Source organism: Pezoporus flaviventris, unplaced genomic scaffold, assembly GCF_033815535.1.
Source record: "Pezoporus flaviventris isolate CSIRO_AGI_PZ_B2104156 unplaced genomic scaffold, CSIRO_AGI_Pfla_v1 ptg000022l, whole genome shotgun sequence".
NCBI lineage: Eukaryota > Metazoa > Chordata > Aves > Psittaciformes > Psittacidae > Pezoporus > Pezoporus flaviventris.
This window is the reverse complement of record NW_026892570.1, coordinates 2,665,273-2,691,446: the sequence shown is the minus strand read 5'-3', so window position 1 is coordinate 2,691,446 and position 26,174 is coordinate 2,665,273. Positions and strand designations below refer to the sequence as shown.

At 38.5% G+C, this 26,174-nt stretch overlaps 1 protein-coding gene across 6 annotated transcripts in view; it reads left to right on the top strand.

The window, feature by feature from the left end:
* Positions 1-3,961: 3,961 nt before the first annotated feature.
* SLC28A3 (solute carrier family 28 member 3) overlaps positions 3,962-26,174 on the top strand; it is a 67,834-nt gene continuing 45,621 nt past the window's right edge. For 5 of the 6 annotated variants that reach the window (XR_009743900.1, XR_009743902.1, XM_061456265.1 and 2 more), the window contains exons 1-8: positions 3,962-4,340; positions 11,687-11,788; positions 14,845-14,927; positions 19,012-19,103; positions 20,505-20,694; positions 22,598-22,742; positions 24,395-24,508; positions 26,013-26,090. Coding sequence is in view for 3 of the 6 variants with exons in the window: in XM_061456265.1 (XP_061312249.1) it covers positions 4,284-4,340; positions 11,687-11,788; positions 14,845-14,927; positions 19,012-19,103; positions 20,505-20,694; positions 22,598-22,742; positions 24,395-24,508; positions 26,013-26,090 (861 nt within the window). In the remaining 3 variants the exon portion in view is untranslated. The remainder of the gene's footprint in view (positions 4,341-11,686; positions 11,789-14,844; positions 14,928-19,011; positions 19,104-20,504; positions 20,695-22,597; positions 22,743-24,394; positions 24,509-26,012; positions 26,091-26,174) is intronic. The other variant, XR_009743901.1, reaches the window with a different exon arrangement.

The window sequence follows — 26,174 nt, the reverse complement described above, 5'->3', positions numbered from 1 at the left end:
TTTTCTGCTTCTTAGAAAGCCTTTTCCCTTTGGGGTGGTCTTCTTTAAACTTTCCTGAAGTGGTCTGAGAATCCACAGCTGTAGGATTCCTGCTGTTTAGCCTTACATGAGTATTTGTCTCCAGGTAAACACAATAGCCCTTATCTTTCTTCCAGAAAGTCTTTCCTTCCCTAATTTATGACATTTGTTAAACATGATGTTCTTTTACATTAACATTTCCCTCCTGTCAAGGGGCAACTTTAGGATAACTGGAAAAAATTAGAAAGTTTCATTTCTGCCACAAAAAAAACACAAGAAAGTGAATAACTTTCTCAGCAGTTACTTTGCTCAAATACTCGAACAGATTTCAGAAGTATCTCAGAGGGAGAGCTGGGAGCCAGAGTAGGAACCAGAGATTTACTGGACAAGAGACTGTGACTGGTGTGGAGCAAAGACTGAACTCATAGCAGCACCTGGGGGAGAAGGTGACAACAGCCACTTCATGACTAGGAGCAGTATATTTTTATAAGATCCATCTGGCAAGAAGTCAAAATTATTCTTAAAATGATGACATTTTTCCACCCATCATTTTTCTACGTAGCAAAAAATTTCTCCACCACACGTTATGAAAGAATGCAATGTATTCCAAACTGGCTAGGTATCATGCCTAGCATGTCAGGTTCCATGGACTGTCCATCCCTTATATCCCAACCCCATTAGAGTATCTAATTTTCTGAAAAGTTTAATAATTTTTCTTTTTTTTTCTTAACAAAAACTGAAGGTGAATGAACAGCACAGTTTGCTCAATCCTAATGTTTTATGAGGTACGGAAAAAACACATTTGTACAAAGTGTACAAAAAGACACATAATATTTCTTTAATGGCATTTATTGTCACTTTGTACAGATGTAAATGTTTTTTTAAAATGAAGGTTCAAGGTTTTGTGTCCACCTCTCATCAAACTTGACACCATTCTGATTATTTAAAGACTTTTTATTTTGGTAAGAACTTTCTACTTTCTGCTTTCCCCTACTTATGCAGGATCTGTAGCTGGAAATTTTATTTTTTTCTTTTTTTTGGGGGGGGGTGGGGGGGAAGGTGACGGGGTGGAAAAAGTTCACCTTTGGTAAAAGTTAGTCCCAAAGTTAGATTTTCCAAGAAACCTCTGTGTTGAGGGATGATTTTTACACTCACAGAATTGTATTTCTTTCCAAGAAGACAGTTAATTTCTTCCCGTCATCCTTTATTCTCATGATACTGACTTCGAGTTTATCTTTTTATTGGTAACATAATGAATATGTTCCTAAGAACTGAACAGGCCACAGTGTAAACACCTGCAGCTTGGAGATTACAGATTTTAATGAAGAATATCCTTTTGGTCCACTTTTCTTCAAATATGGAAAGGGCCTTTTTCACTTGGAGAAGACAGAAGGATAAGGAAGACTGGCTTATAGTTAAGCTTTCTGCTTCCTTAATAAATTTCAGAGGAATAACTGAGAGCACTTCTCATGTGGAAAGGATACAATAAAATAACCGTTCTATACAAAACTTTTTTAAAAACATCTTTTTTTCTCAAATGTATTCATTTTCTAGGCTTCAGTCATATTTGTGATAAAATAACAGTGGTTCATTGTGCCAGCTGCCTGTAAAATTAGAAAGACACACAATACATCAAAATGAAACTTTCCTTAGTCCATATCAAAAAAGCAGTTTTGCATACTTACTGTGCTATTGATCTTCTTTTCCAGATTACTGTTTCATATAATAAAATGTTTTCCTTTCCTAGTTTCTGAGGTCTGCTAAACAAAACAACAATATACTTTCAACTAATTCATAATCTTCTAGCATTAAAAAAGAAAGTGAGAAGCACCCGGAAAAAGTTTATTTATGTCTTCGAACAAGAAATACTGCCTTCATGTATTATTCACACTAGAGGGAAAAAATTATATGTGAAAGTCAGTGAAAGAATTAGGCTTTTTGAGTGGTTTTCCTCTGAGAGTTTAGAGTTACTATACAAATACTGGTACAGACTATAAAGTTTCTTATTGCTTTTTTTAGGAAGCAGTTCTGATTACTGGAAATTTTTCTCTCAAGTATTAGTAGAACTTTGGCAACACATATAGGATGAGCCTAGCACTATTAGTCTATGTTGTAAAAACACCCTAAAATTTAGAGTATGGCTCTTTAATGCCTTCTTGTAGCTGGAGAATCACATAAGAGGAAAACAGTTGTCCAGTCTTCTTATCAATTGAAATGGCAGGATGTGATATCCTTCAGAGACATAACATTTCTTGAGAGTTTATGTGCTCCTGTCAGTATTTAATCTAACCTGAAATGGAAAGGGGTTTGCTGAAAATCAAACAAGTAGGCTGTTGGCTGGTCCCTACAAAAATTATCACTAAGTAAACGTTTTGTTTAACTACATGGTCCTTTGTCCACAGGGAAATGGCATATTTAATGCTTTCTACAGTAGGTTCAGGATTTGTCTTGAATCTGTAGATGGCTTTGTTTTCAGTATCTTCTGAGATTTCTAATGTAAAATATAATTCAGAGGAAGAAACTGCACTGAAATGATTGAGTTGGTGTTATTCTGGTATTTTTTCAATGAGAAAACCATTTTTTAAAATGATCTAATAAGTTGTCAGAAGAATAGGAACAATAGCAGGAAATACTTGTGTCTTGGCATAGTCAGCAGGGTAGAACTTTCTCCCATCCATGCAAATGCAGACTACAGATTTTAACATTGAATGGGCTGATTTGAAAATCATTCACTGTCTTATTTTCTCTGCCCTCTTCACTCTGATAGTAAAAAAGCATGTCCAAAACTGGCAAGAGGAGAAAAGGAAGAAAGGAAGAGAAAAACAGCTGAGGTATGCACTAATCAGCAGACAATTATATCAAACTTGCTAAAGAGATTTGCAGGTATTTTTGCTGGTGATTAACGTGCAGGGAGAAGCAATTACTCGCAGAAATTGCTCTACTCACAGGGCAAATACAAATGGCAACAAAGAAGCTTTCAAAACCTGGGGCATCAAAAAAGATTCTGACACTGAAAAACAGAGTATATCATTAAGAGTCATGCACTCCTTACTTTAAAAAAAGAAAAACAAACAAAAAACCAAACCCACACACAAGAAAAAAAAACACAACACCCTAGTCTCCCTTTTGAGCAAGAGTTATGAAGAGAGATCGGAGATCATATATTGCAACTGTATGATTTATAATATAATTAAGCATAGTTGGGAGGATGTATCTTCTTAATTTTCATGTAACTATTCTTTGTTTCCAAGAATATGTTCAGTCATGCTGGTTCATTCTGTCTGTATTCCTAAAACAGGGTATAATTTTTGCTTTTTATCACGGGAGGAGGCAAAACTCATGACATTTACAAACCCCATGCAGAAAGTTACAAATTAAGGCACCTAATGCGTACAAAACTATATGTTGCTGTATTTCAGAGAAATAAAACATTCCCTAATTTTTGTTGTCCTTGAAGACAAAATTTATATTCTTTCAAATTCTGACATTAACGTCTGTGACAGTGCTACTATTTCCAGTGAACTTACACAGAACAAGCTGTAAAGACAAAAGTCCAAAAGCAATCAAAACCATGGGTAGGAGACCCAACTGACAGTTCTAAGAACATAATTTTGCCATTCTGCAAATAGCAAGCCTGGAAAGTATTAGAAAACTGTTATTTAAAAGTGAGTAATCTGAGGACAGACATCCAAATGACCCTATGCCATCAGATTTGACATGCCATCTGAAAATGCTTAACCGCTGTTTGTTATGGAGGTTTCTGAGTTGTTAATTTTCTATTGTTTTCTCTGGCTAGATGAAGTCTCTAACCACCATGAAAATAGAGCCATGATAACATCACAGAAACTGTAACTTGAGAATAGCTGTAAAAAAAAGACAAAAACTGTGCTGACCTCTCAAAGGTCTGGGTGTGGAAGATCTTCCCCCAGGCAAGTGTCGAAAGCCAAGTGTGTGTCATGTAAATGCACACATTTGCCTTTGGGATCACCCACGGATATATCGGCCTCTTGGGGCCCACAGGTGTTCTCCCTTCTTGTCTAAGGAAACAATGCAGTTTGCCACACTGGCCAAAAGGGGCTGTGCCAAGGGAGTGAGAAGGTGGAGTCCTGAGTGAGCAAGAGCAGCCCGAGAGTGTTTCCAGCTAACTAGACCTCAAGTGATACTCGCCGACCTGTGGATGGATTAACAAGGTGCTGGCTGCTGTTGCCCTGTGCTGCAAGTATCTTTCAACATTTACCCAAAGCTCTTCTGCCCATACTATACACATGGAGCTGAAGGAGACCACCTGTGATCACTCGGGAGTGCACAATTTGGCCTTCCAGGTAAGCGTGGTTTCTTTTGCTTTGTAGGAAGTTGAAGGACTTACAAACAAGCAATGAACAATGTTTATTTCAGTCCCTGAAAAAAAAAAAAGATGTAACAATTTCTGCTTCTGCCTGCAGATATTTTACAACATTCAACATGCTTTGCACTGATACCCTGCCAAAGTACAAGGCTGGAGCACAACTGACACATTCAAGTAGGCTCCTCTTACTGTTTGTCTGCTGCCTGGTATACCAGTGTCTTTGAAAAGCCTCCTCAGTAATATTTCCTAGGCTGATGTGTCTCAGAACTAGCTCATCCACCTCTCCCATCTGCTATATCAGTTCCTGCTTTTTCAGGAGGATAGGTAATTCACAGTTCTGTTGGAGACGAGGTCATCATTATGCAGCAGACATACACCTCATCAAATCAATATTAATAATATGAGAAAAATATTTACATAACCACATGTGGCATATCTTCTTTCTTCCATACATTAAATAAGTGCAATTGTCTCCTACTTCCAAGAAGAGCACAGACAGGAGGTAAGGCGCTAACCCAGAAAGTTCTGCGTATTGTGCATATATAGTAATGTTAACAACCATTTTTGAAAAAGGTTTCAAAAATGGAAGCACCAAAAACTGTTAAGAAGTTAGTTATGTTTCTCAGTGCCCAGTATCCCTGCACTTTAATAAGAATTAAGGCAGGGAACCCATATCCAGGCTGGTTCACTGTACTTGTTGCCGAAAGTAGAACAAGTCAGAGAACCTGGCTCTGAAGAGCACTGCGGTAGCAAAGTACCCCTTCCTCTCTGCAGCTTCAGATCCCTATGCCGGCCCTTAGCTCAGCTAGCAGGAAAAGTAGCACATAGTGGGTGTGAATATCAGCCAGACACTATTCAAATAACACAGAAAGGTCTTTGTGAATGCTAAGCACGTGGAATATTGTGTAACACCAGTGACATCCAACCGCTCTGTATATTTATTCATTGGGCTATAGAGACAGAGAAGCAATAGATTGATTTGATAATCTGCCGATCAGGGAATATTTGTGGAATGTAAGGGAATTAGGGACAAGTCCCTACTCCAGTCAACAGTTAATAATTCATGCTAAGTAGGGCAGCTTCAAGAGTAGACAAACAGATAACTCTCTTAAAACATAATAGCCCAGTGGTTCGGGCATTCTCCTGGGTAATCAAAGTGCCCCCAAATGCATCTGTGCTTCAGGGATGATAGCCAAAAGCATTTCAACTTGGGTCTCCCTCAGTGCAAGTGAATGTGATAGGAGAGGGCTTCATCCTTGCTGCCTTTTCCCACAAAATTTGTGCCTAAGATAGTGAAGTCAGCTTCCAAAAGTCTCTGCCTTCAAACCCTTGAAGTAAAGAAGTCCTTCCCTAGCTGCAGAATCTCAGTACCTAAGCTGAAAATCATTTCTTTCCTCAGCAGTCTGCGGAGAACAGTGCAGTGATTCGGGTTAGTACACTGCCTTACACAGCTAGCTCACCTGGGCAATATGCAGGAAACCCAGGTGCTTCATTTCCTTCCCACTGCAGAAGTTTGCAAGAGCCCACATATCCTCTCCTATTTAAATAATGCAAATGTCAAATCAGGAATACTGTGCAGCAACGAAACCTGGGGCCTGAATCAGGTTTTCTGGTTAATTTTTTTCCTGGAACACCATAAAATTATTCACATTTACCCTTACACTGTCTTTCTCTGACTCAATATATAAGTTGCTCCCTAGAGAAAATAAGACACAGAAGGAAATACTTATGTGTATAGAAAAATAAATCACTTCACAGTAGGAGTCACAGAGAAGACAGCAGTCTCATGATTTTTTTTTTCCCTATTTGAACGTTTCTTGCAGAAAGATTAAATGCTTTTCTTCCTCCAAAATACAGTGTCTTGTAGAATCAAGCTATGAGTATCTTCCCTAAACCACAAAATACAGAAGTGTTCTGGATTTAAGCCATTTGTAGTATCGATGTGGGATTGCACTCCATAGGTACTTTCAGATGTACCTGAGCCATTTAATGATTAACACACAAAGAGATAGAAAAAATAAGACAGGGACAAAGTAAACCCGGGGTAGGTAGTTTGTTTTATAAAGTAAATAAGTTAGGGAAACAGCTTTCAGCGTAAAAAAGCAGCTCAAGTCTAACAAATGATGGATGAAGAATCATAACGGAGATTTATAATGTCAAGAATGGGAGGCATTGTGCCTTCTGTTGTGGGGCACTCTAAAAGGGATGAAGAGGTTGAATAAAGGGTAATCTGCCTTTGACTAGCGATACAAATGATCAGAGGGGGATAACTAAGCACTTCTCAGTTTCACATTGCCTATTGATATTTAAACACACACATCCACGCAAACGGATTTTCTAGTGAAACAGGCTTTTAACTGTATCACAGAGGCTAGAATTAACAGATTGCCACACTGTTTATACAGAGGAGTTTGTCTTTTATCCCCTTAAATTATGTCACACAATGTAAGGAACCTAAACTTTTATCTTCAGACTCTCATCACTGTTCCAAAGATTGTCCGTGTTTAGTGTCTACATGCTAATGTAATACATTCTGTATCTATATGTATAATAATGTCATATGCAATGTATAGAAACACTATTGTGTCTCTTGCATTCAGTGTGGTTAACTTCTCCCTTATGGCACTAGCTGGAAGATTACTACTGTTGCCCGCAGAATTCCTGCTCAGAAAACCTGCAACAGTTAACAGGAACCCTAAAACTGAGATTGGATTTACTTAGCTTTGTATAACCATCATTTAAGAGACAAAGATTTTAACTAATCAGTTCTGATGATTCAGATCTCTGCTAATGATGACATTAAACAACAACTCACACTTACTCCTCAAGGAATGATAAGAGCTGGCTCATAAAAAGGAATGGTAGGTGGGATGAAAAAAATCCCTGATTTTTAAAAGGAACTCAGACATAAACATAAAATGGTAACAGCTAATAAATATTTATTGTTCGACGACCCCCTGTTGTCAATGTTATGATGCATTAAACAGTCAGTACTTGTTTCTGTAGAAGAGCACACCGTGCTCTTAAGAAACTGACGTGATGAAGGATGCCTGTTAAAATTCTGCCTTTTACTCGTGCTACATAAGGACTTTGGTATTGCTACAACATACACAGCTTTTGTACTCCATTTCATTCAAACAAGCTTATAACATGTCATAAAAAATGCCGTATATTTCTGTGTTTATCTCCATTCTCCAGAACTTCCTAGATACTTTTGTCTGGTTGGTTAATTAAAGACCATCGGCAGTATTAAGAATCTACATTTCATTTCCATAATTGCTGTAATTTCTCTTGGAAACTAGGAAGGCATTGCACCGCGTAACTCTTATCAGATGCACACAGGAAAGTATGCAGTCCTTTTTCACATTTTTGAAACTTGCTTTCTAAATTCAGGGTTTTTTGTTTTTTTTTAGGTTTTGGTTTGGTTTTTTAATAATTTAACTGTAACATACTACCCCTTTTCTTACAGGAAGCAGTGAAAATTAGTTGTGCCTTTAAGCTCTTTTCTTCTCAGGTTAAGTAAACATTCCTTGTAAAAAACATTTTTAGGATTCTTGTCTTTGTCATCCTCATTGTGTTTCTGCTTGCCACCAATAGATGTTTTGAATGTCATTAACAGCGGGGCTCACGTGCACCATTTTATCTTCTCAGGAATGTGCAAATCTTTTTTTCTTTTTTATATTTTCTGGCTTTTGCTTTCTGCCTCTGATGCATTTTACTTGTTCTGAGAGCAAATGGATTTCCTATTTTTTTTTTTTTTTTTTTTTATGGCCGGCTTTTGCCGGTCTGTCATTTTAACCTGTTTATCCGGCATTTCAGGATAATATCCAACTATCCCACTCAAGACTGATAATTTAAGCTTTTAAAGAAAATACTAGTGTACTCAGAGGTGGGTGAGGCTAATTTACAACCCATTTCAAAACACCTCATGAAGATTTATCCAGCTGAATTTAAATCTGGCAGTACATGTCTTTTATCTTCTGTCTCAACAGCTCATTTACTGTAGTGTAACACATGGATAAGAGCATTCATCCCTCCAGCCCTTACACTGAATTTTATAATCTGACAGGAATTTAAGAATGCTGTGATTATTGATCAAAAATTTTTTCCATCCATATTTAAAGTGCACTTTTACTGGTTCAGAATTTTGACACTGACTAGCAAAAGTTAATACATGGGGGAAAACTTAGATGAATGGTTTTCAATTACACTGAATATTAAAAGAATAGCAAAGTTTTGAACAGTGAACCATACGGTTGCATTTCAGTTGACTGAGTGCAATCTGAAATCCAATGAAATCTAGCCTGGTAGCTTAAAACATTTGCTTTGAAGCATGTGTTTTTTCACAGAGTTCCTTAAGTACCCTGATTCTAATCTCCAAAGCTAATGTAATGACCCACTCTTAAACCATAAACAGTTTAAGGAGCTGTCTGGATGCTCTGATAGCCAAACTGTTTTCATCACTAACTGGCAGGGGTGGAAACCCCTCTACTCTAAAAGCATGCGCTGCTGTTAAAAGCGTAAGTCATAGAAGTTACACCCTTTTAGCAAGACCAATCCCTCCTTCAAAAGGCTGGGAGTACACAGGAGGGAAGGTCAAAGAATGTAGTGGTGCAAAAAAACTTGGCAAATGAACTGCTCATCTAGAGGGAACTAAACAAACATTGTAAGAGCACTTCACTTTCAAGTACCCATGCCCTTGCCATGTAATCAAGTATTTTAGAAGCAGGAAATTTCAATCAGTAAAAGTGCAGAAGAGTGTGAAATCAGAAGCACAACTGTGTAACACTTTTCGTATTGCTAGCATTCAAAACAGATGGATCGATTCTGTAATACTTCAAGTGTGGCCTAATGGGAAGAGAATTTTCCCCTCCAAGCTCCTCTTATTTGGTTTTAACTTCCTGCTTCCTTATGACACTACAGACCGAGTAGGTTCAGAAGTGACATGGCATATTGCCGGATCTGGTGTGTACTCATATAAGGGCCATGCTAGCTATAGTTCCTAAGGCTTGAACTCCCATTTTCTGTTGTAGTGTTTTGTTCTACAGACATTTCCAGGAAGGTGGAAAAGGATACTGTACAAATGAAGCTTTCTGGCTTGGTGCTTTGGTAGCAATCTGCAACAGCAGGTGATAAAAACAGGCAGGTTGACATTTTGGTGTGATGTTCCTTCAGCAAACTCAGACTCTAAGCAAACAGGAAAAGGGAATAGGTGGTTTTATTTATTATTACTTAAATATTGCTATTCTTATAAGAAATTAAAAATATTTTTTCTTTTTTGTTCTTTTTTTTTTTTTCCCCAAGGGATAAGGTTAAATAACATGCATTTTCGCCAAACAAAATAAAAAATAATGTATAAAGAGGAGGCTGAAGACTTTGTACTTGAAGAATCAACTATGAAATATAAGAAAATTACTCAGCTTCATGGCATTTAATGGGTGCTTTAGTCAACAGTACTCTCTTACTGAAGTAAACCTGTTATCAATAATAGTTAGCCAGTTTCTACAGATTCTGGAATATACCAGAAATGTGGTATAATCAGCTGAAATCAGTGGGGTTTATGCTTGCAGAAAATAACACAAATATAACATTCTGAAGTGTGGGCTGTTTAGAGTCCTATCAATCACATCATGCTGTTACTAGATTTCTGCTACATTACTCATACATTCATATATTTTAACTAAATTTTCTAGAAATTATGTAATTATTACAGGTGAGCAGTGGGTTGGACAAAGTGACTCATAGAGGTTTCTTCCAATTTCTGTACTTCCACTGTTTGTAGACAGCAGTTGTTTCATAGGTGCTTACTGGGTTTCATGTTTGCTGAAAAAAATTCTAAGACATCTCTGCTTTTTCTTGCTCAGACTTCAAAGAGACTATCCAAGGGGCGGGTGTGTGCCAATTACAGAACTGAACCACTTCATCTTCACTATGCTCTCTTTTGAATATATCTCAATGCTACAGTTAAGCACTGGTTCTTGCGATGAATGGTTTTTTGCACTTTATGGAGAGTTCAGTAGAGGCTTTCACTGTTGACTGCAGGGACAGCTATGACAGACTCCTAATGCAGTATGGTTAGAATGCAAAGAGTAACAGAGATGCTTTTGATAAAGATATAAATTCCTCTGAAGGGAATGCAAAGACATTCTTCTCTTAGAAGGAAGGGAACTGATATGTCAGCATCTGGTTTATCAGAGACACAGCAGGTGAATAAACAGCTTCTTGCAACTCCTTCCTTTTTCACCAGACACACAAGATTGCAGAAACATTTTTACCGAAACCAATTTTTTGTGAAGTTTAGAGGCAGAACATCTTTAAGGAGCATATGTTACTGGGAAGTGCCCTGGTTGTTTCTACAGTCATGTTTCCATTAAAAGGCAAAATTTAATTTATGTCTAGTAGTACTGCCAATTCCTGCCTTTATTATAATTTACTATGATTAAGCTCATTTTTATATTGTTCATTTGGAAATGATCATTTTCTGAGAAGGCTAAGTGTAGATACTCATTTACCTGTTTTATTACCATGTAAGTAATGAGATACTTGATGCAATAAAACACAGTGGAATGACTGTATCATAATTGCTGCCGCAAGAAACCACTGAAATATGAAACATTTATATCAATTGTGGGTATATATTGTTTAACATTTAGTTTAAGAAGCTTTCTTACAAAACCAAAATAAGAAGCAGCCCTTCAAGGATCATTATAAAGAAATAATGTACACTTCAAAACATTAAGAAAAAGAAAACTAATAATTAATTAATAATAATAATAGTAGTAGTAGGAATAGTGGAGTTGATTATGGATGTCTTCAACTCTGTAGGTATACCACCTACAACTAATGCAGTAAGGCTCTCTTTAAAGGCACTCCAGGAGTTTCCAAGAGCAGTAGAAGGGCATCTTTTTTAAAAAATATGTATTTACTGCATATGCATAAGGAGCATATATAGTGGAGTAAAGGTACTAACAGGGAAGGCCCAGATAGGCCTTTCTGCCCTTGGTGGGGAGAAGGGCTAGATCTTTGCAAACTTGTTGAACCAGTGCTGAGGCAAAGCAGAGCACTGGGGATACATATGAGTTTGGGTCAAGAAAACAGCAGATTCACAGTAGCTAAGCAACACCCATGGCAGATGCAGATTTGTGTAATAGCATGAGGACTTGAACACCTGAGCTCTGTACACTGAGTTGCGGGGTCCCTGTATTAGTTAATTGAAACATAGAAGCACAGGCATCAGAGTATAAATCAGTTCTTGCTGCATATGAGAAAGGCTTTTGGTTTTTTATTTGAACCAATACATTTTCTGGTTTTGTCACACCCCAGAGCGACTGTAAAGGTGTGGATGTTACAAATATGAAAGGTCCTGGAGATAATTCACAGAGAATGAAGAATTCAGGAAATAAGAAAACTGTACATATTAACCAGGTATGATTTAGGTTTTGGGGGGTTTCTTTAATAATCTTATGTAACTTTATGAACCTCACATTCAATTTCAGCAATTGGCTATGATGATACTTCCAAGATATATACTTTTAGAAAGCCTGAATTTGATTTAAATTTCATAAACTGACAGGGAAGCGAGGTCTGTTCTCAGAAATTAGGAAAAAACATGGAAAATTGACAGGATGTGGAGGATTCAGAAAAATGTTTTCTAATATCATAACTGCTTTATACAAGATAAAAAAGAGGCATCAGATATAGTGATCGGAGAGCATACCATGGATGACAAGTTGATACAGAGCATTTTTTTCCTGAGGAGTGGGAGAAAGAGAAGCTGGAAACATTGGATTTCATGACACAATCTTTCAGTCAGACAGGGCATATATTTTATTAAATACCTGTTCTTCAAAATAAGGAAAATTTCTTGACAAACACAAACTGGAGGTAACAGCTCTGATTTACAATTCACCAGACAAAAAAGAGGAGAATACAATACAGATTAATTCACAAGAAACACTTCCATTTTGCCTTTTTCTGACTGTACATTTGTTTAAGCCACCATAGTGAGTAGCTTACTATGAAGACATGGAAGTCAGGTTAAAAATACCCACAGATATTTTACTAGTGTCATGTATTATTATTTTCAAATCCACATTCAATTTGCAACCTGATACCCTAAAAGTTCTATGAAAAACTTCTCGAATTTCCCCCATTGTAACATGTAACATGGAAACGTACCTACTTGCCAAGTTTGGTGATGGTCCTTGAAGCAGCATGTGAGAAACAGTTTTCCTGATGCTGTGGATATTCTTTTGCGTCTTCCAGTGGAGTTTTTTGATACAACCAAAGTCAGAAAAGACATGCTGCTAAAGAAATGCCTCTGTTCTCAAAACTGAAGTGATTCCAGACTTACAATGATGGAAAGGACCACTTGGACTGTTCTGGTATGCACTCCTATGGACTAGACCAGGATCCGCGATCCTCAGACAGGATGGTTAATAGATAGTACCTGTACCTTCCTCTTCAAAAGACAACAAAAAGGAAAATGTCAAAAAGAAAAAGAATAAAAGGAACTGATGGAAACTTTAAAAACAGAGAAAAGTAGTTGCAGTTGATGAAAGCTTCATGTTAGTCAAAGAATCCTGCTTCCCATTTAAAAGGTTCAGGTGAAAGTGTTCAGTCACTACTTTGTGCAGGTGTAGTAGAGATACATATACTCGCACTGACCGTTTCCCAGGCATGCTGTAACTAAGGCTTCACATGAAAGCATGGCTCTTCAACCTGGAGGGCTGGGCTTTCCTAACTTATAATGTAAGTTGAAAAATCTGTGATAAGCAGCTGCATGCAGTATACCCCAAATTTAAGCCCAGGAATAAACGATACTATCAGCACCCAATGTCACTCAGGTAAATAGCCCACCTCCTACAGCCACTGAGAAGAATGCTCCCAGTTGGCAACATCTGTATTTCTCAGGTTTGTTTTATTTCACAGTCAAGACCAAAAAGAGATAGAAATTGAGGTTAGTGAAAATGCAGCCATAAGTTACAGTGCAGTTCCACAGCTTCCACCCCCTCTTCTCCTTCAAAAACTGCAGTCAAGAGGACTTGAGACTCCTGTACATGTCACGCTGAGCTTTCTCCTAGGGGAATGAGTAGCAGCTTCTATGTACATATTCCTCTGAAACGTTTTTATTACTCATTTTGTGTTAACTTTGCCTTTGAGCTGGTTCAGGTCTCTCACTAGGAACTAACTTAGGCCTTTCCAGGACTTTCGATGGCATCTGCAGCAGGAAAGCCAGATGGAAGCAAGGGGCTAAGGCAAGGTCCGTGGTGAGCCTTGCTTCACACAGCAGTTTGGGGAATGATGTTCGTGCAAATGATAGTGACAGAAAAAGAAAAGGAAAGCTCACCTGCAGCCTGTCACCACCCCAGCTGGCTGCATACCAAGAGGCCAGCTCCCCTCCAGAGAGCAGGACAAGACCACTAGTTTGTGGAAACGCTGTCTGCCATCACCGTGGTGCTGGTGGGACACCCAAGGGCAGGCCTGGCACGGCATTAAAATGATGAGATGGGAGCATGGCTCAAGGGCGATATGTGGTTATGCTGCTTCCTTTGAATCCAACAGTTACCTGCCCTGTGTCACCAGGCCCTCCGTGGGCCCTGCCACAAGTGTGGAGGTATGTACGCATGGGATAGGCACTTTCCCTCTGTCCCTCAGGACTGGGACGGGGAAATAAATGCAAGGTGGGCATGGCATGTGCTGAGTGACTTCAGGAGCTGTGCTGTTCCTAGCTGCCCCAAGGACAGTCCTTTATCATGGTGGAGGTCAGGCTGCAGTTGTTCAAAAGGCTTAATGCAGCCAGGCTTATGTGGATTCAGGTAGTATAAAGGTGTGTTCTGATGAAAATGTCAAGTTTCTGCTACAAAGATAGCAAATGGATTCTAGCTGTCTTTAAAGGATTGTTACCTGTTACCTTTCCTCAGCAGCTTTTCTTAATAACAGATTTATTGGCTTAGATAAACTTTTAAAACACTAAGTTCCTTTCCCCTCTCAATTTAACCATCCTCCATACATAAAATTTCCACCATATTAAAATTCTGCAAAGAGAGAAGCAACAAAAAGTGGGGGTCATCAACAGGAGGTGCTGGGCAAGCTGGCTACTTGACAGCTCTACCACCCCTACCTGCAGCTCTCACTTTCAGCATGTATGCAGTGGTAGTCTGTATGATGCTCTTTTTAGCTCTCACTAACTGATATTCCTCTCCCACCCCCCCCACCCCCCCCCCCCCCCCCGCCTTTATTTTCCCTTTCAAAATGGTGTGGATGGCTTGGGAAAGTTCACAGCCACAGTCTAACCACTGGGCTTGCCTAACACTGATCACAGTGCTGGTGGCAGACAGGAGAGCTGGAGACAAGTGCTCAGTGCAGATGGGAAAGCCTCGACACTGCTTCAGCCGTCTGCCAGCAGGGATCTGGGGTTTTGTGCCTTACTCATCAAGCATGCACCCCTCTCACAGCCTTGGCACTGATCTGTTTTCCAGGAGGATGAATACATCAATATTGAGAGTGATCTGCATGAAAACAAACGTGACTCAGTAGATGATGAGCAACCACGCTTGAAAGGGTAATGTCTTTTGGATGAGTAATTTTTCTACTCACTTCACCTTGGCCTAAGGAATAAGCTGCCAGTGTTTGTGCTTCTGGAGTGACAGCTGCCATATTTCACTGCCATACCCTTGTTCTAAACACACCTTTGTACTGCCTAGCAATTGAGTAATACAGAAACGTATTTAAAATCATTACACCTTTCCATTGACGTGTGTGATGGTAGAACGATTCTTCTAAAGCCTTTCAAATTAAAGGAGCAAGATTTTTTTTCCTTTACTACATTAATTACTCTTCTGATGTTTCCATAAAAGTCTTTTTCAAGGAGAGGTCTTGAACTTTCTGTCAGGAATTTAAAGATTCACTGTTGGCCTTTAGTTTGCATACCTATTTATCCCAGTGCAAAAAGAAAAAGAGACAAGAGGGAGAAGGGGAAAGTGAGGGGAGAGGAGAGGAGATGTAAAAAAGCTGGTTTAATGGAGCAGAATTTTTACACCATTGATTCTGGTGTCAGGTGACCTCACGTGAAAGCACACATCTACATTTTACTTGAGGATTTGTTTATTGGTGAAAACTACAAACCATGCATAAGACATTAAAAAATAAAATTTAAAATACTATTTTAATGTCTTAGTATTTTTCTGTCATATTGAATCTTCATATAAGCCTTCATAGAAATCATACTGTTCTTTTCATATTCATTCATATGACAGCACGCCATTTCAGTTTTGAACCTGTCTTTCTATGAGCAACTCATGTACTCGATATCTCAAATAGCAGTTTGTCTTACTCAGATGGGACTGCTTGGAAAGATGTCATGCCTGTACACACTTACATACAGAAGCAGCTGTGAAGATTTTAGTTATGCTTTCGATGTTTACATACAGAACTTGGACTTGTTAGTATGATCAGTTTTACTGATACCATTATATAATGGCATGAAATACTGCTTCAAAAATCTAGCAAAAGTATTTAGAAGTAATTTAAATATTCCTTCATTTTGCCTCTCTGTTCTTTGGAGGCTTGTCATTTCTTTAGCAATTCATGAAACACTTCCTTGTTTAAAACATTTAGAGTCTTGTCCAGAGAAAAAAAAAAAAAAAAAAAGGCTGAGATTTGATAGGTCAAACATCCCAGTTTGATGAGACTCTCCAATGGCATGTATCTAGCTTTACCCCACAACTATGTTAACTGCATGGGTAAGTGTTGGTACACAATTGGCTGTACAAAGCTAGTGGGGTCTCTCCCCTTCAAACATGGGCCCATAGGTGTCACTCAACAGGAGGCACCTCTGCACAGAGATGGGTTGAGTTGGTGTAGAGCTGAAGCCTGTATGCTTTTTATTCATCTTTGTTCATTTGTACTTCCATGAAGAACCGAGGGATAAATAAAGTTCGCAGAGCTTACTGTTCCCAAGGTCCCCTTGTTCTTCCATCAGCAGCAGGTACCATTCCTTCTGGCAGTGAAAGCTCCGCCGGGGCTGTAAGGTGAAGATCACTTTGCTCTATTCTGATTCCAGTCAGGCTACTGCCTGTTCTGCGCTCTCCAGTTCTGTAGCTGGTTTTCTGCTTTGTCTGGGTTTATTTTTATCTTGAGCACCTGACAGCTCTATAACTCAACAACTTTACTAAGTTATTTTTTTGTAAATTAGCTTCTAAAAGCAGGCACTAATGTGACCTAATGTCTTCCTTGTACGTCTCAAAAGGGATATTCACAAAGGGTGCTTCCAGTTTGAATGTCATCGGTTTCTTTCAACAGATAGTACAGATAGCCTGTGGTCTGAGGCATAGCCCATTTGATGTTTATACAGCCATTTGCTGTTCATAACAAGCATTCAAGGTATTGACATTCACTTACAGAGTACCTGCAGATCAGAAAAGCTTTTGAGTTGCAAAACGCAAGCAAAAATAATTTTGGTTTATACAAATATTCACATTGAAGTTCAACTTTAAATGTGCTTAAGAGATATGTTTCTCCAACTTGCTTCACTTTAACCCTATAGGATTGGCTTTTAGGAAGTACTCTTTCCTTTCAGAACAGCTGCATATTTGTGACATATATATGCCTCAACATTAAAATACCCTGATACCACCTAAATTAATAAATAACAAGGGAGAAATAGATGTTACAGCAAAGAAGAGATTACAATGAGTTGCAATATTAAAATAACAATTTTAAATCCCAGAAGACTCATAAGTAACATTAACAGTAGATAATATTTTTCCCTTTTTTCTGTTTGATGGATGAACTGTAAATTTGATAAAGGACCTCTTGGTTTATTCAAGCATCTGTCTCTCATGTCTCCTTTTCTTTTCCTATTATGGCTAATCTCTGCTGAGATTGGGTAGATGACCTCATGTTCTTACAACTAAAAAAATAAGCTATGATCTGTGAGGCAACAGGAATTTCCAGAACTAAAACTGAAATACCAGAAGAAATTAAGACTTGCCAGAAACCCTTTTACTTTTTGCACTGGTGAAGGGATATGTTCCTGCCTTACTGTTCTGAGTGCTGATATGAATTAAGTTAATACTCCTTGTTTATCTAAATTTCTTTTAACTTAATCAGTTTATATAACGTTGCCTTTATAGACCGTAGGGTGTGAGCCACCGCCTTAGAAAAGCTGAGCTATAGCTGTGATTTCTTTTTCAGCTTGCACAAATACACAAGGGTGTTTACCTAGCTACAGCTTTTGTAACTGAAATAAGTCCACATCACCAGCATGCTTAACATTGGAAATCTATATTGAATTGAATCCCTTAGCTGCTATTTCCCAAAATTTCCCCAAACTTCATAAAATCACTCTGTGTTACCCTTAGCAAGATGAGAAAAGAGAGAAGTGAAGTTGTGTAGTAAGTGGAAGAACAGATACTAGGATAAAACATTCAAATGTAATAAATCAGTTTAGCTTCCATAAAATGATGAATCATATATGAAAAGTTTATTTAATTAACAATCAATTTTTCAAATACACAGAAAAATCTATACACACTGTAATGAGGTTTTAGATGGATATTGGTTATTTTGCATATACAAATGCAGCTTTAGGCCTTTACAACTACTACTGCTACACATTGCGGTGTTGGGCTGGCTGCATTAACAATCTTTATGGATCTAGTAATGAGCATTGAATCTTTACTTACCAGTATGCACTAACCGTATTAATAGACCTCTGAAGAGTTGTACTTCAGAGGTGAGCAGAATTGGCCTTCTAACTTTGACCAGTTAGATAGTCAGATTTTCTTTTTGACCTGTGTCCTAGTTTTGGCTGGGGTAGTTAACTTATTTTCTTCCTTGTAGCTGGTGCTGTGCTGTGTTTTGGTTGAGAAGAATTATGACACACCAGTGTTTTAGTTGTTGCTAAGCAGCCCATACCCTGACCAAGGACTTTTCAGTCTTATGCTCTGCCAGTGAGGAGGGGCAGGAGAAGCTGGAAGGAAGCGGAGACAGGACACCTGACCCGAACTAGCTAAAGGGATATTCCATACCACAGCACATCATGCTCGTTATGGAAACTAGGCACAGTTGGCTGGAAGGGGCCAACTTGGGCTCTAAGTTGCTGCTCAGGGATGGGTTGGGTATCAGTTGGTGGATGGTGGGCTTTATCCTTCTCTCTCTCACTTTAATACTACAGCTACTACCACCACCACTGCCACTACTACTACTACTACTTATTATTACGATTATTATTATCATCATCATCATTGTCTTATATAAATTATGAAATTGTTCTTATTTCAACATGTGTGTTTTACTTTTTCCAATTCTCCTCTCCGTTCCACTGGAGGTTAGGAGGGAGTGATGGAGCTGTTGTGTGCTACTTAGCTGCTGGCTGGGGTTAAACGGTGACAACATGTCCCACATCAAATCAAAGGAGTCCCCACAAAAAGCTCTGCAGATGTCAGTACAATTTTCTTTGGCACTTTGGGGTATGATTTTAAGTCTTACCAAGTGCAGCCTACTTCAACAGAGAATATTTAATCAATTTAACCTGATCTTCCTATGCAAATTACTTTTTTTTTTTTTTTAATTTTTATTTACGTCCTAAGTTTCTGTTCTGTTTTTTTTATTATTTTTGGTTTTGTTTTGTTTCATTTTTCTAGACATTTAGAAAAGAAATATAATAAAGCCTGTGAATTTTGCAAGAAACATAAGACCAGAATTCACTATGCAATCTATGGAATTTTAACAACAGGTATAGTGTATTACACCTAAGGTAAAGTTTTATTTATTTACCTTTATGAGATTATAGACTGTGTCTGTCTTCTATCTTACACAAAAACTCTTGTCTTAAAGAATACAGTTGAAAGAAGATAAAAATGTATTTAGACTCAGAGAAAGTTCCAGATCACAAAACCTCCACTCATTCCCAAACTTAACAAAAGCACAGATCTTGCTACACTGCTCCTGCATCATGCGTCAACTCTGACTAGCAATTACATTTGGGATGAAAGGGTAGTTCTGTTTGCGTCTGCTTCATTACCAGCCCACTCCAGGAGGCTTGTTAAATTACAGTTCCAGGAACTTGCCCAAAACCATGCACAAATCACATTAAAAAGTCAGGCATCAACTTGGACTGAACTTAAGTCAGCAGGCTAGAAATGGAAGTTTTCTGTTCTGACCCATATCACTTGATATCCACAGCAAATGTTTGCTAGAGGAAATATGGTTTATGCCAGTATGCACTGCAAAGTCATTCAGATATTCTTCTTTGTCCCTTTCCTAATTAACCACTAGGTTGGTTTGTTTTCTTCCAATTCACCAAGCTTCTTTTTGAGATCTTCCTACTTGAGCACTGAGAACATAAAGACGTAAAATATGTCTGTGTGATACGTATCAGCATATCATAAGTGGTTAGAAAAGGGTCATTTGCATGCTGAATATCCTGCCCTCCTAGCATAAACTCATCTTGCATTGTCATAGTACAGACATATCTTGGCTCAAAAAAGTGAGTTCTACAGATATGTCATGGTTAAATCCATAAAAACCAACTTGCCTTACAAAACTCAGTAGCTCTTCTGCCTTATTTGCCCTAGACAAAATCAGATTATTATTTACAAGAACTGAATATTTCACTGGCCTGCAGGTATTTGCAAGGAACCTGCAAAATGGCAAATCAATTCACAGTTACTTTATGAAGTAAACTACTTCTAAGCTTCCCAGTTACTCAAAAGGGCCATCAAATCAGGCAATTGATGAATGCTTTTAAGTGTTTCTTCTACTAGTTTTATTGGATAAACTCATCTTCCTGTGAAAGCAGGAACAAGGCCCATTGTTCACAGGTTTTACACAGGAAAAGGCAGTTTTGTAGACATGTTTGATTTTCCCAAGTGATTAACGTGTTTGATATGAATTTGTCTTGGTCAATGCATATAATCTGCTTCGACAGGTTGAAAGCCACCTTTCATATCAATGAGCATATCATAAGTAAAAACACTATGTATGAAAACAAAATTTTTCAATATTTAGGCCAAGGGTCAAAAATGCACTCAAAAGATAAAGACAGGCCTAACTTTAACCACATCCTTTACATTTGAGATTTGATTCTGTTTTTAAAAAGACCAAACTCACCAACATATTCTTGTTTCTGTGACAGCATATTTGGCAGTAGTCGTTGCAGCCTGCAGCTTGAATTTTCAGAGAGCCTTCCCACTCTTTATCATCACTGTCCTAGCCATCTCCTTCATCTGCTGGGATTTTTTAATAGCTAAGTATGGAGACAGAATTGCTGCATACTTTTCCGCTGGAGTACAAAATCTGGAGAAACAGTGTTTTTGGCTGAAATGGTAAATATTAATTATTTTCTATTTATGCAGAAAGACAAAGCATTAGTCAATTTACCCCTACAGTTTTATTTCACCTTAGACACCCATAAGCACAGGGTTATGGATCAATCATACAAATTGCAATAAGAACAAAGAATACGTACAGAATAATTTAATATTTTCCAGTTTATAGATGTCAGGTACACCTTTTAAGATTGCAATACAATACCAAGGTATCAAAAATCTTGCCAGAAAGTGTAAAAAAGAAATCTTCACATTCAGATAGGACAAGTTTTGGGTTTGAAAAGAGCATGTTCATAATAGTTCAGGTGTGTTGTAGCCTGCCTTCATTAGGCAAGCCAGAAAGTGCCTTATTGTCACTTGCTCAGAGTGACAATTTTATGAGATACATAAAAAATTTAGTTCTAACATATGCAGACTACTAAAGATCAGTGTGTGTTATGTAGACACTACTTGTTCACATATCCACATAGCAATTTTTAATTGACCTTTAGGAATGAAACCAAGCCAGACATTTTTAGTGTCATAATAAGATCATACAGCCTTATTTGAGATGATAGACATTCATCTGGTAGACAAATGGTAAAACCTTCGAACTGGTAAATACTTACTCCAAGAATTCCTGAGCAGTTATAGGGAATATTTAAGTTATTCCTGGGAAAATGGGAAGCTAAAGGAGGCTTATAGACCAAAGTAAATGCCAAATGAATTCTCATTAAAAAGGAAGGGAAATTGGGCAGCTACCTTCTGTCTCAGCTAGGTCACCTTCTATCAGAGAGAAAGAGCTCTAAGGAGGAGTATTTTTGTGTTCAGGGAAATGTCCCAATTTTCTCATAAGATTTCAAAATGTTTGCTGCAGGAGCAGAAATTTCTAAGAAAGATGCTGTAAAGATTGTGGTCGTGCTCGGGAGCCACATTGGAGACTAGTTACACACAGACACCTGCACTAGGCAATCTGGCAGCCTCTCTGGGGGAAGTAGCAAACAGAACAGGAGAGCCCTGATGAGCAGATGGAACAAGCCAGGGGCAGTCATAATACTTGGGCTACAAATCTTAAATTGTACATATTACAGGTTAAGTGCTTAACTAGGTTATGGATTCCTCCAAGAGACAGAAAGTGTCTCAGGTGTAGAAGATGTTATTCAGCCATGCAATGGCTAACCATTTTGGGTAAAAATAAGTATCTATGTACCACCGAAATCAGTAGAAGCTAAACAACTGTTAGACACAAATAACATTAGAGAACTGTGACTAAGCTTAGTTTTCTTCTCTGTAAGTGGATGGTGTATTTCTTTGCCTCTCAGGCTTCAATATGCAAGCTGAACATAGCTCTGTAACACTGGAGACCATACAAACACTGAACACAGGTGCACTCATGGCTCTTGTCACTGTTTCTGAGAAAGCTGAAATTGTTGTGCTAAGTTATTTTTCTAAACAGACTACAGCCAGTTACAAAGAAGTAAACAGTTTATAACCTGCACTCTGCAGTTTGGATCCACCATGTAAACAGCAGAGTGCAATTCATAAAAAAACACAGCCCGCCTTGCCTGGAGCTAAGATTCAATAAAGAACACGGGGAAGGTAAAGGAGGATGGAGGAGAAAGGAGGGTATCTTCTCACACTTCATTTAACAGAGATAACTCCTAGACAAGAGTAACTTGTGCTTTATTGAGTTTCCCCCACACTCTGACTTTGGAGACATGGTTGGAGGACTTTTCTTCTGGATGCCACCAATGAATGTTGCATCAGCAAAGGCAGGTTCCTGCTTGTGTAGAGTCACGCATTTCAGTTTAATACATTACTCAGAGTTAATTCATATACGGAGATACATCTATTGTGGGGAGGGGAAGGAATATCTGTTCTACTTCAGGATGCCATGCCTGATCCTTCTTCTTTTTCCTAGGGTTTTGTGTGCAGCTCTTATTATAGCTATCATCTGCTGGCTCATCTTTGACACAGCAAAACAAGGATCCCACCAGCTGATCTCCTTTGGTGGGCTTGTGTTGTATGTTCTCTTGATGTTTATCTTTTCCAAATATCCAACCAGAGTAAGTATTTAATGGTTCTTTTGGGGTTTTGTGGTTTTTTTTGGTTCAATGTCTCAAAAGCTATTTCTCTATGCTAGTACCGACTTCAGCAAGAGTAATGGAAAACCCATGAACATCAAAATTTAGGCTTACCAAAGCCCAGTGATGTATTTAATTTCTGAGGAAATTAATTTTGCTCTGGTGTCTTGGGGAGCAGGTGTGGGGCTGTACCAGCATCTGAGTCTCACTATTCTGGGAGTCTGCTGCCTGTCCTTTGTTCCAGCCCTGATGCAAATGATTGAAACACATTTCCTCCTTGAGTATCAGTGCAAGATGAGGGAGGCCTGCTCTATGCTTTCCACTCTCAGGAGGTTCACAGCAGTCTTCAGGACATCACAAGCACTTATTTGAGGACACTGTCATCACATCAATGCAAAACACGTGGAACTGGAGACATTTCCCTCATTTATGCTGCTCTAAATCTCTCACAAGTTTGATTTCCACTGCAAAGGCAGCAGCTGAGGCCAAACTGAGGTCTTCCATTTTCTCTAACCCACTCCCATAGGCTTGTCAATGACATTTATTTTAATTTTCCAGATGACGTCCTTTCTGTACTGCTGTGATATTACAAAGGGGTTACTTTAGCCACCACAACTCCCACTTCAGATTTTACCCTTGTGTGCATGCCTAGCATACAGTGCATACTTTTATCAGTCATAAATTAATGACTAATCCATTGCCCGGGTCACCAAGTTTTACCAAAACTTTTTCAACACTCCTGCATCAGTGCTAAGGCTTTCTTAACAGAAAAAGCACCTTCAGCAGGGACTCAGTCTCCAACTGAGGTAAACTCACGTACTTCAAGTGGTTTGCGCTCTCCCATAGGTACTTATTAAACCTAATTGGCTTCTGTTATTCAAATATCATCTGAATAAATTGGAGAGTGCCATCTCAGGTCTTTGCCTTGTAAATAATAACATTCAATTTTCACAAAACAAAGATATTTTCTGAGGCAGCAAAGCAGAAATCTATAGTATAGTGAAGAGGCACTAGTCATAGGCAGGCATGGTTTTTCCAACTGCCTTTATGTCTTATAAATTGCAATATCTAACTGTGAATAGTTTGCAAGTATCAAAGATCTTTAAAGCTGAGGAACAGAAGCAGAGTTGAAATTACTCAAGCACACACAAAACAAATTGTGGAAAAATCTCCGTATTCCTACTCCAAATATGTGAAGAATCTACATGCTCAGTTACTTTTTTCTTTTTTTTGATGTTTCCATTCCAGTTTAAAGGAAGAAAATAATTTCTACTGCCTTGATGTATGTCTATTTAATCTATAAACTTTAGCATAGGAAGAACTATCTCTCCTTTTCCTACTATTTGGTTACTTGTTTTCTATGGTACTGAAATGTGCATGTCCACACTTACCAAGCCAGGCTTTGATCAGCTATCTTAGATGGAGTTATCCACTTCATAGAGCTCTCAAATCAGGAGAGCCGATTCATGCTTCAAGTCTCCTACAACCTATTTTCACAGCTGCTCCTATCCTGCAACATAGTCAAATATCCCCTTACATTGTTTTAACAAACTTCTAAAATAAATTATTATATCTTTAGATGACAAGGAGTTTCTTTGGTTGGTTTTTCTGTTTTTGTTTTTCTGTCCATCTAGGTTGCTTGGAGACCAGTATTTTCAGGAATAGGAATGCAATTTATTCTTGGGCTGCTTATCCTGAGGACCAAAGTGGGGTTTGATGTATTTAACTGGCTAGGCATTCAGACCCAGGTAAGCTACAGGGCAAACAACCCCCACATTTGTATCATTTTCTGTCTTGACAATCTGACATAGCAGCCAGGCAGTTCAAGGGTCCATTTGCCCCTGGATGTTTTCCCCTCTCAAGAAAATCTGGGTTCTCAAAATGTTTAGGACTCCCTGAATTCAACATTTTAGTGTTTTTTGGTTTGGTTGGTTGGTTTGTTTTTTTTTGTCCAGTTAACACAAGAAGATGTGGGACAGGCTCATAAATAATAAATCTTAATGACCTTATCATCCTTGGCCTTATAATTAATTATACCTTGCACCCTCCAAACAAAAAACACTATCGTGCTAGGGCACTCACATAAACTCTTAGACCTGGCCCAGCTTCAAAACATCCTCGCAATAAACCTGGTATGCTGGGATTTGGCAAGGCAGAAGTACCATTGTCTTCAGAGAAGCCACACATCTTGCCCCAGGACCATTTCATAGTTCTCATGGCATATAAGAAAATTAATTCAACTACAGGTGGCAAAATCCACAGCTGCAAGCAGCAAAAGGATCTCTGGAGAGGGGGTAGGAACTGTGTGTAGGTGCCCCAGCAGGCAGTCTGCAGGCACAAAGGTTTTTTAAAAAGCTCATTACTGTAAAGTAATAAGTAAGAGAAATCCAAAATGTAGGTCAGAGTACCCACTGAAGGGCATTCAGATTTCTCACCCCAGGGATACCATTCTCACAGCTGTTCTTCACAGTGCAGATAATTAAGAGCATTCAAAATAAGACAGTGCAGAATGTACTGTCTCTGTGCGGGAGCAAAGGTACAGGTCTGACGTCTGTCTGGCTGTTAATCTGCAAGAGTGGGAGTCATCTGGGTTTTGTCACCAGGCTCTCAATTCTCTCCTTTTGTCTCTGATTTAAGCTGGTCTGGCGCCCCCTTTCGTTAGCTCCGTAGGGTTTATGGTCACTTCTGTCATAGCTCGCGACACTACGTATTATATATCCATTTTTAATTGTAAATCATTTAATTGATTAACTACATATGTTGGCTTCAGGAGCTTGAAAATGCATCATCATATCAGAATTAATAAGTTGAAGGTTTTTTTAAGACTAGCTTTTGGCTACTCCTTTCAGAACTCATTACTTCAGCCACTACATCTCCACATCTCCATTTTGAACTATATTGTTTGCTGCACTTTTTTGTATGAGAGGGAGTGTACAAATGCACCACAGTATCAGGATTTAAAAGTAAAATCTTCTTCTAGTACAGTTTATGGCCTTCATTGTGATGGGTAGTGCAGGAAAATATGCCCTTGCTGTTTATCTAAATACTCTGAAGCAGCCTGTGCTCTTGGCAGAACAGAACAGAGATACTCAGTTTAGCCAGCCACAGTCAGTAAAGCTCAGATCCATACAGAGCAGATCCCAAGCTTCTTGGACCCCAGCAGATCTCTGTAAGACAACTAGCAATATTTGCATAGTTTTTTTGGCAGGCAGCTGGAGCTTATGGCTAACTTTCTCTGTTTTCTGTCCATAGACTTTTCTGGAGTACTCTGACACAGGTGCTAAGTTTGTATTCGGTGAGAAATATATGGATCATTTCTTCGCTTTTAAGGTAAGTCAGGATTTATATATATTGTGCGTGGCAGATAGACAGCAGAAAAAGGAACAGTATGGCTGGCAAATAAATTCATTTTAT